This window comes from Camelus ferus, chromosome 17 (assembly GCF_009834535.1).
Source record: "Camelus ferus isolate YT-003-E chromosome 17, BCGSAC_Cfer_1.0, whole genome shotgun sequence".
Lineage (NCBI taxonomy): Eukaryota > Metazoa > Chordata > Mammalia > Artiodactyla > Camelidae > Camelus > Camelus ferus.
The window spans coordinates 24,679,447-24,692,926 of record NC_045712.1 but is presented as its reverse complement, the minus strand read 5'-3'; the positions used below and the strand labels follow the sequence as shown (position 1 = coordinate 24,692,926).

General features: G+C 34.7%; 1 protein-coding gene across 8 annotated transcripts in view; it reads left to right on the top strand.

Annotated features, from left to right (window-relative positions):
* The window catches only part of DOCK3 (dedicator of cytokinesis 3), a 299,241-nt gene that overhangs the window by 17,162 nt on the left and 268,599 nt on the right, over positions 1–13,480 (top strand). For all 8 annotated transcript variants that reach the window (XM_032458413.1, XM_032458418.1, XM_032458411.1 and 5 more), the window contains exon 2: positions 9,270–9,353. In XM_032458413.1, the coding sequence (XP_032314304.1) occupies positions 9,270–9,353 (84 nt within the window). The remainder of the gene's footprint in view (positions 1–9,269; positions 9,354–13,480) is intronic.

Here is a 13,480-nt window from a genome sequence, read left to right as displayed (position 1 = left end):
TATTCCATTGTGTATATATCCACACACACATACATACATATATATATATATATATATATATATATATGTATGTATGTATGTATGTATATATGTATATATACACACACCACTTATTCTTTATCCATTCATCTGTTAATGGACACTTAGGTTGCTTTCAAACCTTGGCAGTTGTAAATAGTGCTGCTTTGAATATTGGATGCATGTATCTTTTCAAACTAGTGTTTTTGTTTTTGTATATATATCCAGGAGTGAAACTGCCAGATCCTAGGGTAGTTCTATTTTTAGTTTTTTGAGGAACCTCCATATTGTTTTCCATAGTGGCTACACCAATTTACATTCCTACCAGTGATGTACTAGAGTTCCTTTTTCTCTGCACTCTCTCCAGCATTTGTTATTTGTGGTCTTTTTGATGATAGCTGTTGTAATGGATGTGAGGTGATATTTCATTGTGGTTTTATTTGCATTTCTCTGATGATTAGTAGTTTTGAGCAACTTTTCATGTGTCTGTTGGCCATCTGTATGTCTTCTTTGGAAAAATGTCTGTTTAGGTCTTCGCCATGTTTTCTGATTGGGTTGTTTGTTTTTCAATATTGAGTTGTATGAGTTGTTTGTATATTTTGAATATTAACCCATTGTTGGTCACAGCATTTGCAAATATTTTCTCCCATCTGTAGGTTAGCCTTTTGTTTTGTTGATGGTTTCCTTTTAAGTATGATTAGGTCCTATTTGTATATTTTTGCTTTTGTTTCCTTTGCCTTAGGAGTCAGATCCCAAAAATAATGCTGTAAATTATGTCAAAAAGTGTTCTTATTTTCTTTTAGAAATTTTATGATTTTCAGTCTTACATTTAGGTCTTCAATTCATTTTGAGTTTATTTTTGTATATGGTATGAGAAAATGTTCTAATTTTATTCTTTTACATGTAGCTGTCCAGTTTTCCAGCATCAGTCTCTTATTGAAGAGACTGTCTTTTCTCCATTGTATACTCTTGCCTCCTTTGTCATAGATTAATTGACTATAAGTGTGTGGATTTATTTCTGGGTTCTCTGTTGTGTTCTCTTGATCTATGTGTCTGTTTTTGTGCTAGTAGCGTGCTGTTTTGATTACTGTAGCTTTATAGTATAGTCTGAAGTCAGGGAGTGTGATACCTCCAGCTTTGTTCTTTTTTTCAATATTGCTTTAGTCATTTGGGGCCTTTTGTGATTCCATATAAATTTTAGGATTATTTGTTTTAATTCTATGAAAAATGTCATGGGCATTTTGATAGACATCGCATTAAATCTGTAAAATGGTTCGTGGACATTTTATTAGTATTAATTTTTCCAGTCCATGAACACAGGATCTCTTTCAATTTCTTTAAAGAATCTTCAGTTTCCTTCATCAGTGTCTTATAATTTTTGGAGCATATAGGTCTTTAACCTTCTTGGTTAAATTTATTCCTAGGGATTTTATTTATTTTTGAAGTGATTTTTACAGGGACATTGTTTTTGTACTTTCTCTTTCTGATAGTTCATTAGTAGTATATAGAAAAGCAACAGATTTCTGTATATTAATCTTGTCCCTGAACTTTACTGAATTCATTTTACTTCTGATAGTTTGTTGGTAGAGACTTAAGGATTTTCTCTATGTAGTATGATATCATCTGCAAAAAGTGACAGTTTTACTTCTTCTTTCTAATTTGGGTGTCTTTTTTTTTTTTTCTGGTTTGATTGTTGTAGCTAGGAGTTTCAATATGTGTGTTAAATAGAATTGGCAAAAGTGGGCATCCTTGTCTTTGTTGAATATGATGTTTGCTGTGGGTTTGTTGTAAATAGCCTTTACCAGGTTGAGATGTGCTCCCTCTTATACCCACTTTGATGACAGTTTTTATCATGAATGGATGTTGAATTTTGTCAGATGCTTTTTCTGCATCTACTTAGTGATCATATGATTTTTATCCTACGTTTTGTTAATGTGATGTATCACATTGACTGATTTGTGGATATTGAATAATCCTTGCATCTGTGGAATAAATCCCACTTGGTCATGGTGTATGATCCCTTTTATATATTGTTGGATTTGGTTTGCTAATATTTTGTTGATGAGTTTTGAATCTATATTCAGAGATATTGTCCTGTAACTTTCTTTTTTTGTAGTGTCTTTGTTTGGTTTTGGTGTCTGGGTAATGTTGGCCTCATAGAATATATTTGGGAGTGTTTCTTCTTCTTCAATTTTTTGGAATAATTTGAGAAGGATATATATTAGCCCTTCTTTGTATTTGGTAGAATTCTGTGAACCTGCCTGGACCTGGACTTTAGTATGCTGAGAGTTTTTGATTACTAATTCAGTTTCACTGCTATGATCAATCTGTTCAGATTGTCTATTTCTTCCTGATTTAGTCTTGGAAGATTTTATGTTTCTAGAAATTTATCCATTTTTTTTAGGTTGTCTAGTTTTTTGGTGTGCAACTGTTAATAGTACTCTCCTGTGATTTTTTTTTTTTTGTATTTTTCGTATCTGTGTGATACAGGTTGTAATATCTCCTCGTTCCTTTCTTATTTTGTAGTTTGTTTATTTAGGTCTTCTCTTTTTTTTCTGATGAACTTGCTAAAGGCTTATCAATTTTGGTTATCCTTTCAAAAAACTAGATCTTGGTTTCAATCATTTTTTCTGTTTTTTTTTTCCTCTTTTTTATTAATTTCCTTTCTGATATTTATTACTTCCTTCTTTCTGCTGACTTTGGGCTTCACTTTTATTTTTCTAATTACTTTAGATGATAGGTTAAGTTGTTTATTTGATATTTTTTTCACTTCTTGAGGTAGGCATGTATTAGAACTGCTTTTGCTGCATCCCATAGAGTTTGGAAAGTTGTGTATTTTCATTTGTCTTGATGTATTTTCTGATTTCCTCTTTGATTTCTTCATTGACTTTTTAGTAGCATGTTGTTTAGTCTCCACATGTTTGATTTTTCCCATTTTTTCTTCCTGTAATTGATTTCTAGTTTCATATTGTTGTGGTCCGGTTAAATGCTTGATATAAATTTTATTCTCTTAAATTTAAATAGATTCCAGCATGTGAATATCCTGGAGAATATTCTGTGTGCATTTGAAAAGAATCTGTATTCTGCTGTTTTTGAATGGATTATCCTGTAGATATCTATTAAATCCAATGGGTCTAATGTGTCATTTAAGACTACTATTTCCACATCCTCTGATATAAATCATAGCAATATTTTCTTAGCTCAGTCTCCTAAGGCACAAGAAATAAAATCAAAGATAGACAAATGGAACCTAATCAAACTTAAAAGCTTTTTGCACAGTGAAGGAAACCATCAACAAAATGAAAAGACAGCCTATGTAATGGGAGAATATATTTGCTAGTGACGTGACTGAGAAGGGGTTAATATCCAAAATATACAAACAGCTCATACAGCTCAATATGGAAAAAACAAACAACTCAATCAGAAAACAGGCAGGAGGGCTAAATAGACATTTTTCCAAAGAAGGCATACAGATGGCCAACAGGTATGTGAAAATATGCTCAACATCACTAAGTATTTAAAGAAATGCAAATCAAAACCACAATAAGATATCACCTCATACCAGTCAGAATGGCTAGCATCAAAAAGCATACAAATAATAAATGCTGAAGAGGGTGTGGAGCAAAGGGAACCCTTGTACACCATTGGTGTGAAGGTAAATTGATGTAGCCATTATGGAAAACAGTATGGAGATTCCTTAAAAAGCTAAAAATAGAGCTACCGTGTCATCCAGCAAACTCACTCCTTGGTTATATCAGGAAAAATGAAAAGATACATGCACCCAGTGTTCATAGAAGCACTATTTGTAATAGCAAATCATAGAAACAACCTGAGTGTCCATCAGCAGATGATTGGTTTAAGAAGATGTGGTATATACATATATATGTGTGTGTATACACATACATACATATATATGCATACACACACAGTGGAATATTATTCAGCCATAAAAATAATAAAATATTGCCATTTGAAGCAATGTAGTTGGACATAGAGAATATTATACTTAGTGAAATAAGTCACACTAAGACAGATATTAAATGATATCACTTATATGTGGAATCTAAAATACAGTACAAATGAATTTGTATACAAAACAGAAACAGACTCATAGACATGGAAAACAAACTTACGATTATTAAGGGGGAAAGGGAGGAGGGCAGGGACAAATTAGTATAGGATTAACAGATACAAACTACTATATGTAAAATAGATAATAAATATTTACTGTATAGCACAAAGAATTACATTCAGTATCTTGTAATAAACTATTATAGTATATACTCTGCAAAAAAACCTGAATCACTATGCTTTACACCTGAAACTAGCAAAACGTTGTAAATACTTAAAAAGAACTACTGTTTTCTTACTGATTTTCTGTCTGGATGATCTGTCCTTTGATATAAGCGGGGTGTTAAAATACCTTACTATTGTGTTATTGTATTTCTCCCTTAATATCTTTTAATATTTGATTTATATACTTAGGTGCGCCGGTATTAAAGTGCATATATGTTAATGAATGTTATATTCTCTTTTGTATTGAGCCCTTTACCCTTATATAATTCCCTTGGTCTTTTGTTATAGACTTTGTAGTTTCTTGTTAAAATTTTCACTGTATTCATCTATCATTTTCCCTAATTCATTAGCATTCTTTTTACTAATGCTTTGAAATCTTTATCTGGTAAATTATTTACCTCTGTTTTATTAGTTGTTTTTCCAGGTTTTGCCCTCATTATTTTATTTGAAACAAATTCCACTGCCTTCTCCTGTCTTCTCATTTTGCTTAATTTTCTCTCTTTAGGAAGTAAGATGAAGCATTTGCCTTTCCTTATCTTGAACGTATATTCTTGCATGGGTATGTCCTTGCATGGGTGTGTCCCTATACAGTTTGTGTGTGCATAGTGACTTTGGTGGCAGAGCTGTATCTGAATTGAGTATGAGTTATGTCTTCCCCCAGGGTGTTTTGGGAGCTATCACCTTGGTGGGAGGTAGGGCTGGAGATGGAGGGGTTAGATCTAGGTGTGAGCTGAGGGTTCTCCTGTGCTCAGGAGTGAGCCGGAGGTTCTCCTGTCCTCTTCAGAACTAGGTGTGAGCTGGGGGTTCTTCTGTGCTCAGTGGCTGACATTACCCTATAGGGGATAGGGTCAGGTCCCAAAGTGCTGGAGCAGCACCCCTGAGGGTTGGGTCCAAGTTGGCCCTGTTCGCATTAAATGCGTGCTCTCCCTTGTCTTAGCATCAGCACCTTCAGCCCAGAAGGGAGCAGTGCGGGAGGAGTAAGAATCAAAGTGTGCACCTGTTATTGGTGGGAACATGTTTTGGGGTGGTCCTGGTACACCAGTCAGAGTTCCAAATGCTCCTGATCTGCCTCTTCAGAGAGCACCAGCAGTGGCTGCCTCTATTTAGATGTATTTTTGGGTCCAGCCTGGCTCTGTCCCCATAACTGTGCATGCTCTTTGGCAACAACAGCCTTCACCCTAGTTAGGGAGCTGTGCTGCAGAGCAAGAGGGGCTGGGATGGGCACCCAGTGTGGGCTGGGGTGTCATGGGAAACTAGCCAGAGTCCCAGGCAGTCTCCTTCTGCTTCTTCCACCTTGTTTTGGGAGTGAGGTAATAGTAATTGAAAGTGGGATTTTGGAACAAGAATGATTGATACTTGGAACAGAATAATGTTCCAGAAATACATTGTTTATATTTATGAAACTAATATATGACATATGAAATATCTATGTAAACAATTAGAAGAAAATTAACTTAATAGTATAGGAGGAAGAATAATATAGATCAGTCCTGGAGTACAGTTCTTATAATGAATATCTTTTGTTTGACTTGGAGAAATAATTGAGTGGAAAGAGGTAGATATTTTTCTCTGAGCCACACTGGTACAGGCTCGGTTTGGACTATGAGTCTATTGCTAAGATAACCCATTTTCCAAATCAGAGATTTGATTTTGTAATATTACATTCGGCAGGCTGGTACAGCAATCCAAGACTGTGTAGTGGATTTGCTTCAGAATGTATCTTTTGACTCTTTATTTCATGATCTAGCCAAGATTAAACTTTCCTATGAATGTGTGTATGTATGTATATGTATATGTACATATATAAAGGTAGAAATGTTAGAGAAGTATATGTATAATTTAGACAAAATAGGTAAGCAAAACAAGAGACAAGTTAAAATATCCCTATTCTTATAACCTAGCTACAACCATTTTTATTTGTATGCTTCACACAAAAAAATGGAATCATGGTATAAATACTATTTATAATTTTTCTATTTAACATAGTATGAAAACTGTCAAGTATGTGTAAAATTTAAAAAAAAATTAGTATTTGTCTCTATTAATATGTTGTTTTTCAAAGGTCTTCAATCTTTCTTTGCCACCGATGAATTCTTAATTACTTGGATGTTGAAATGGTACAAAATTTAAAGAATAATGAATAGTAAAGGGCATAATTATTTTGAAGCTTACACTGACTAGTAATTTCTAATGTACCTGAAAGACACAGAGGATAATAGAGTGAAACAGTTTATTAATAATATGTTTATTCTTTGTGATATGCCTGCAAATAGGTTATAAGCCTGAAAATAGACCCATGATCATAGGGAGAAAACTCCACTTTCTTTCAAGCCTCTTGCTTCTCTAGGAAATAGTAATTTTTTTCTTTTCTATTTCTACATTTATTTAAAAAATCACTTGAAAGCCAGCCTTGAATGAAGATAGTTATTAAAATGGAAGGCTTACATAGGTTCTCTGAATATGCATGAAACACCCAGTTTCAAACAATGAAGGTTGTTGGTAATTTTAATGTTCTTAGTCAATTAGTGTTAAAGGTTAAGAAGACGGGAGTGCTGAATGCTCTGAAGATTGAAATAATAGCAAGGGTCTTGATAGAGAATTTGTTAGGGACTAGATGAACTGATGATGTTAAATTCTTAAATGCTCATGCAGTTAATTGTAGTTTTACTGTAAGTGATGACTTAGAGACTGCATACTTTTGATCTTAGCATTTGTAGACAGCTGTCTCGTGTTACTATGTGGGTGTCTGCAAGAACTTAAGAAACTCTGGAACATGATTTTTTTCTCCACTGTGATGAAGAGTTCAACCTAGTAAATCATAGGGAAGACCATTTTCTCCCCCACTTGGTACTTAAAGGAGGAAATGTTGATTAGTTTTTTCTGTTTCTTAACATTTTCCAAATCCGTATAGCATTAAATGATAGAAGTTGTATGACTGCTTTGTTATTTGTTCAGAATTTAGTTTTCCATTGGGAATTTAAAATATTTACAGAATACAAATATACGTTGGTAATGTTACAAGTATTTATAAATATAACCAAATACTCTAATTAAATAGTATAATAATTACCAATGTCTTAGTCCTGTTCAGGCTGCTGTAACAAAAATACTACAAACTGGATACCATAAACAACAGACATTTATTTCTTACAGTGCTGGTGGCTGTACAGTCTGAGATCAGGGTGCCAACATGGTCAGATTTGGATGAGGGCTCTTGTCAGGGTTGCAGACTGCCAACTTCTGTGTCCTTACATTGTAGTAGGAGTGAGGAATCTTTCTGGGTTCTTGATTTATAAAGGCACTAATCCCATTCATGAAGGATCCACTTTAATGATCTAATCATGTACCAAAGATCTCGCTTCCGAATACCATCACATTGGGGATTAGGTTTCAGCGTAGGAATTTTTGGGGGATATGAACGTTGTCTGTAGTAACCAGTAAGCAAATTTGATGTCTTTGGTTGAGATTAAATATATACATATATGTACACATACAAATAGATGATGATACACACACACACTTTTATAGCTTGGGTTTTTTTTTAAACAACTGAAAAGGCTGATATGAGGCAGTATGTCCCCTTCCTTCATCCTTTGCATTTTTATGCACATTGTAGAATCACAAGTGTCTGCTGGGATTTGGTTGATATTACATAGAATCTTATGATCAATTTGGGGAAAATCTGTATCTTAATACTGTTGAGTCTTGGAACCATTAGTATGAGGTATACCTTTATTTATTAGGCTCTTTACTATATCTAATGTCTTACAGTTTTCTATATAGAGTTCTTCCATATGTCTCTTAGATTTCTTTATAGTTACTTGACATTTTTGATGCTGTTGTAAGTGGTGTATTTCTAAAATATTTCATTTTCTAATTCTTTGTTCCTATATAGACTTTAAAAAATTCACCTTGTATCTTGTGACCTTGCTACACGTTCACATATTTTCTGTATTGGTTTCAGTTTTTAACTTCTGATTGTCAGTTTTTATAAGTTTATCTTTCTACAAATTTATCTAGATTCTAAATTTTCAAATTTTATTATGAAGTTTTATCTAATATCCTTTTATATATCATTTAATTATTGGTTACATTAATGTTTTTATTGCTGATATTTTGTACCTTTTTTGGATCAGTCTTGCGTAGATGTATATTAATGTCAATATTTCTAAAGAGTTTCAGATTATAAGACTTGATATATGAGAGTGTACATCCTTTAAGATTGACAAAGCTATTCTTGTTTTTTTGTATTATGTAAATTTTGGAATCAGTTTGTCAATTTCCTATTCTTTCTTTCTTTCTTTTCTTTTTTTTTTTTTAAATGGAGGTACTGGGAATTGAACCCAGGACCCTCATGCATGCTAAATGTGCACTCTACCGCTGAGTGATACCGTCCCCTAACAGTTTGTCAGTTTTCTAAAAATAAAAATACATGGGACTTTAATGGGTATCTAGATTTTCTCTGTTTTACATTTGCTTTTTATTTCATTAATCTTTGTTTATTTTTATTATGGGGATTCTGTTTCTTAAAGATAATCATATTTATTTATATAAAAATATCTTTCTGTCTGTAGTACATAAGAAGCTTACAATTTTTTTTTCTTTTTTTGAAGCTTACAATGTTTATTTTTTCTTAATTGGTACATACTTGCCACAAAAGGACGTATGAACTCAAGCCATGCTGAAAGAGAGTGAAAGACTCTGTTTACAGAAATGTTTTCACGCACATGCATCACTAAATAATAGTGATTTTGCCAACATGCACTTTGGTGTTCTGAACTACTAAATATTACCTTTCAAAATACAGATTAAGTTGGAAAGGACTTACATTTTTTGAAAAACGAATTAGAAAGGAGAGTATATATTTAAGAAAATTTAATGTTTAATTTCAGTGACACTGACCCTGTCTCAGTATTTAAAAATGCTAATTGATGTGTTTATCTTTGTTTTTCTAGTGATATGCAGCTTTCGAGGATCTGTCCCTCAAGGGTTGGTCTTAGAAATAGGAGAAACAGTCCAGATTCTTGAAAAGTGTGAAGGTAAGTATGGAACCATGAATTATAACACACAAATAGTGATTATTTTTTGCAGTATTTATATCTATTTTGTAATACTAGTTTATAAGCAATCATTCCGAAGCCATAATTAATCATGTTATGATACACTGCTATTTAAAATCATTCCTGATCTATGTTCAGCATAAAGCTATTTTGACTCTACTCTAATAGAGTAGACAAATATTAATAGAGCCAATAATTAAATAACTGTTGTTGGCTGTCAGGACATGATTCCTACGTACTATGTCAAATGATGATTTTTCATTTCCTATGGTCACATAGTCTTCCACTTAAGACTAGCTGCATTTGAATAGAATTGAACTATAATCAGTTCATTTCTATATTTCTGTCTCATTGGCTGGATGTGATCAGCCATAATTAAAACAAGGCAATAAATATGCTCAAATCAAGTTTGGCTTGACTGCTAGCCTTGTCCATGATATATTTGGATATTTCTCCTGTAATATTTATGCATTATTGAAAAATACCACATTCTTCAAAATTATGCACTCAAATCAGCAATCTATATGGGAGAAATACAGCTATGGAAACATTACAGAAAATCAGAGCACTGACAACAAAATTGACACCATAGGAAATAAGTTGGGCAGCCTAGGATAGCAATTTAGCATGACTAGAAACCATCTTAAATTATATAACAAGAGTGGAAATTTTGCCATGGGAGCATGGAGATAGTGCTCATGAAACTGGAGCTCTGATCCACTTGGCTACAGTTCAGATGGATATGGGAGTAAGTGCAACCTACCGTGACTCAGGAACCACATAAGTCTGGGAGTCCACTTTTCTGGAAAGGAAGCTCTAGTGCAGTACTTATTTTAGTAATTTTCTTAAAACAGAAGTATAAATCAAAACTACTTCATGATGCTCTTAGCAAAATAAGAATATAATTTTCTTAATCTGATACAGAATATCTACTAAATGCCTACAGAAAACATCATATTCAGTTGTGAAACATTGAAAGATTTCCCACTGAGATCTAAAAATGAGACTTATAAATTAAGACATTGTGGTTTGGGTGCAAAGACAGAATAATGACAGAGTAGAGGGTCCAGAAATAGATTGTCATGCTTATCATCCAGTGATATGTGAAAAAGGTGGTATTGCAGTGCAGTAGGGAAATGATGTTCTTTACACTAGGTGATGCTGGACCAGTTGGAATGAAAAATGATGGCCTCATCAATAAATGGTATTGCGTCAGTATTGAAATCAGTGAGCCTGGAATCCTACTTCACAGCATACACTCCGAACTCAATTCCAGTTGGATGGTAGATATAAATGTGAAATGTAAAACAGTAATGCACCTTGAAGGAAGCATAGGAAATATCCTTTTTGACCTAGAGGTAGACAAAGATCTTTTATTGATGAGTTGTACTTTTATTAAAATGAAGGTCTGTTCAACAGATATCATTAAGGAGAGGGGAAAGAATAAGTCACAGTGAGAGAGAGATGGATTAAAGGACTTGTATCCAGAGTGTATAAGGAACTATTGCGAATAAAAAATTAGAGGGAGAAGGGCAAAATGGCAGTATAGGAAGACCCTAAGCTCACCTCTTCTCCCGTGGACAAAGCAAATCTACACATGCACATAGAGCAGTTCTTCCCGCTAAAGACCTGAGAGCTGATTGAACAGCTGCTGTGCACATAGAAGGACCAAGTAGAAATGGGTAGAAAAGACGAAGACATGGTATCCACAGAAACCTCACCCCTGGTGACCTGCAGTAGTGAGGGATGTAACTGGGGATCCTGAGCACAGATTTGCCTGCCCTTGGACAAGGTTAAAAAAAAATAGCAGTTTAATGGGCATCTAGACTATATAGGAAGAAAATCCATTTACTAACTCTAGAGCTTCTGCCAAATTAACAAGGAACTGCTGGAGCCCTCTCTGAGGTCAGAGGCACCAGTGAGTGCCATTGTTTGAGTCTATCCAGAGCTCCCTTCAAGCCCACTCTAGCTCCAGCCATCCTGCAAAGATGACCTTGGGTGCAGTGTTCCCCAGGGACTACCTTTGCTTGGGCCTGATCCAGCCTAGACATTCCTTCAAGGCCACCTTGGATACAGCATTCCCCAGGGGTTGCCCCTTTCCCCCAGCCCAGACCTGATCCAGTTCTAGTCATCCCTCCACCACTACCTGCTGCTCTCCAGGGACTACGTCTAGCTTAGACCAGTCCAGCCCAGTCCATACCTTTGGCCTTGGGTGCAGCATTCCTCAGGGATGTCCCCTTGCCTGGACAGATGGCAGGTGCAAGCAGTCTGCACAGGTGATGCTCCCACATGAGACCATTCTTTCAAAACCAAGAGAGGTAGTAGCTATTTTGCCAGATTCATAGAAACAAAAACCAAAAGTCAAACAAAAGGAGATGGATGAGTACGTTTCAAATGAAAGAACAAAATAGGTGAGGGTATAGCTTAGTGGTAGAGTGTGTACCTAGCATGCACAAGGTCATGGATTTAGTCCCCAGTACTTCCATTAAAGGATAAATGAATAAATAAAAACCTAATCCCCCCCCAAATTAAAAAAATTTTAAGAATTAGGCACTAAAGCAAGCCTGATGAACAAGTGAAAGAACAAAATAAAACCCCATGAAAAGCCCCTAATGAAATGGAGAAATGGTCATAAGGATGCTCTCTGAACTTGGGAGAAAAATGGAGGAACTCAGTGAGAACTTCAACAAAGACTTAGAAGAAAGAGCCATTCAGAAATGAAGAATACAGTAACTGAAGAAAAAAAATACACTGGAGGGAATCAACAGCAGATCAGATGATACAGGACAGGTAAACTATCTGGAAGATAGAATAGTAGAAATCATCCAGTCAGAACAACAAAAAGAAGAAAGAATTTAAAAAACTTGAGAGTTTAAGGGACCTCTGGAACATCAAGTATACTAACATTTGCATTATAGGGGTCCCAGAAGGAGAAGAAAGAGAGAAAGGGACAGAAAACTTACTGGAAGAAGTAATGGCTGAAAACTTCCCTAACCTGGGGAAAGAAACAAGACATCCAGGACCAGGAGTCACAGAGAGTCCCAAACAAGATGAACCCAAAGGGGTCCACACCAAGACATATTATAATTAAAATGATTAAAGTTAAAGATAAAGAAGAATCTTAAAGGCAACAAGAGAAAAACAACTAACTAATTACATACAAGGGAAACCCCATAAGACTGTCAGCTGATTTCTCAGCAGAAACTTCATAGGCCAGAAGGGAATGACAGTATGTATTTACAGTGCTGAAAGGAAAGAACTTAAAACCTAGAGTACTCTATCCAGTAAGGTTATCATTCAAAATTGAAGGACAGGTGAAGAGTTTCCAACACAAGCAAAAACTAAAGGAGTTCATTACCACTTAACTGGCCTTACAAGAAATATTAAATATTAATTAAAAAATTTAAGTATAATACTAAGTTAGTTTCAGATGTACAGCATAGTGATTCAGTTATTATTTTTGCAGATTATATTCTACTATAGGTTATTATAAGATATTGAATATAATTCCCTGCTATACTGTAAATTCTCATTGTTTATCTATTTTATGTAGTAGTTTGTATCTGTTAATCCATACTCCTAATTTGTGCCTCTCTCCTGCCTCTCCCTTTTGGTAACCTTAAGTTTGTTTTCTGTGTCTATGAGTCTATTTCTGTTCTGTATATAGATACATTAGAATTATATTTTAGATTCCACATATAAGTGATTTCATAGAGTATTTGTCTTTGTCTGACTTATTTCACTAAGAATAATAGTCTCTAGGTCCATCCATGTTGCTGCAAATGGCAATGTTTCATCCTTTTTATGGCTGAGTAATATTCCATTTTGTACCACATCTTCTTAAGCCAGTCTTCTGGTGAGGGGCCATGGATTGTTTCCATGTCTTTGCTGTTGTGAATAGTGCTGCTGTGAAGACTGGGGTGTATTTATCTTTTCCAATAAGTGTTCAATTTTTCCAGATATACACCCAGGAGTGGGATTGCTGGATCACATGGTAGCTCTATTTTTAGTTTTTTAAGGAACCTACATACTGTTTGCCATAGTAGCTGCACAAATTTACATTCACACCAGTGGTATACAAAGATTCCCTTTTCTCCACACCCTCT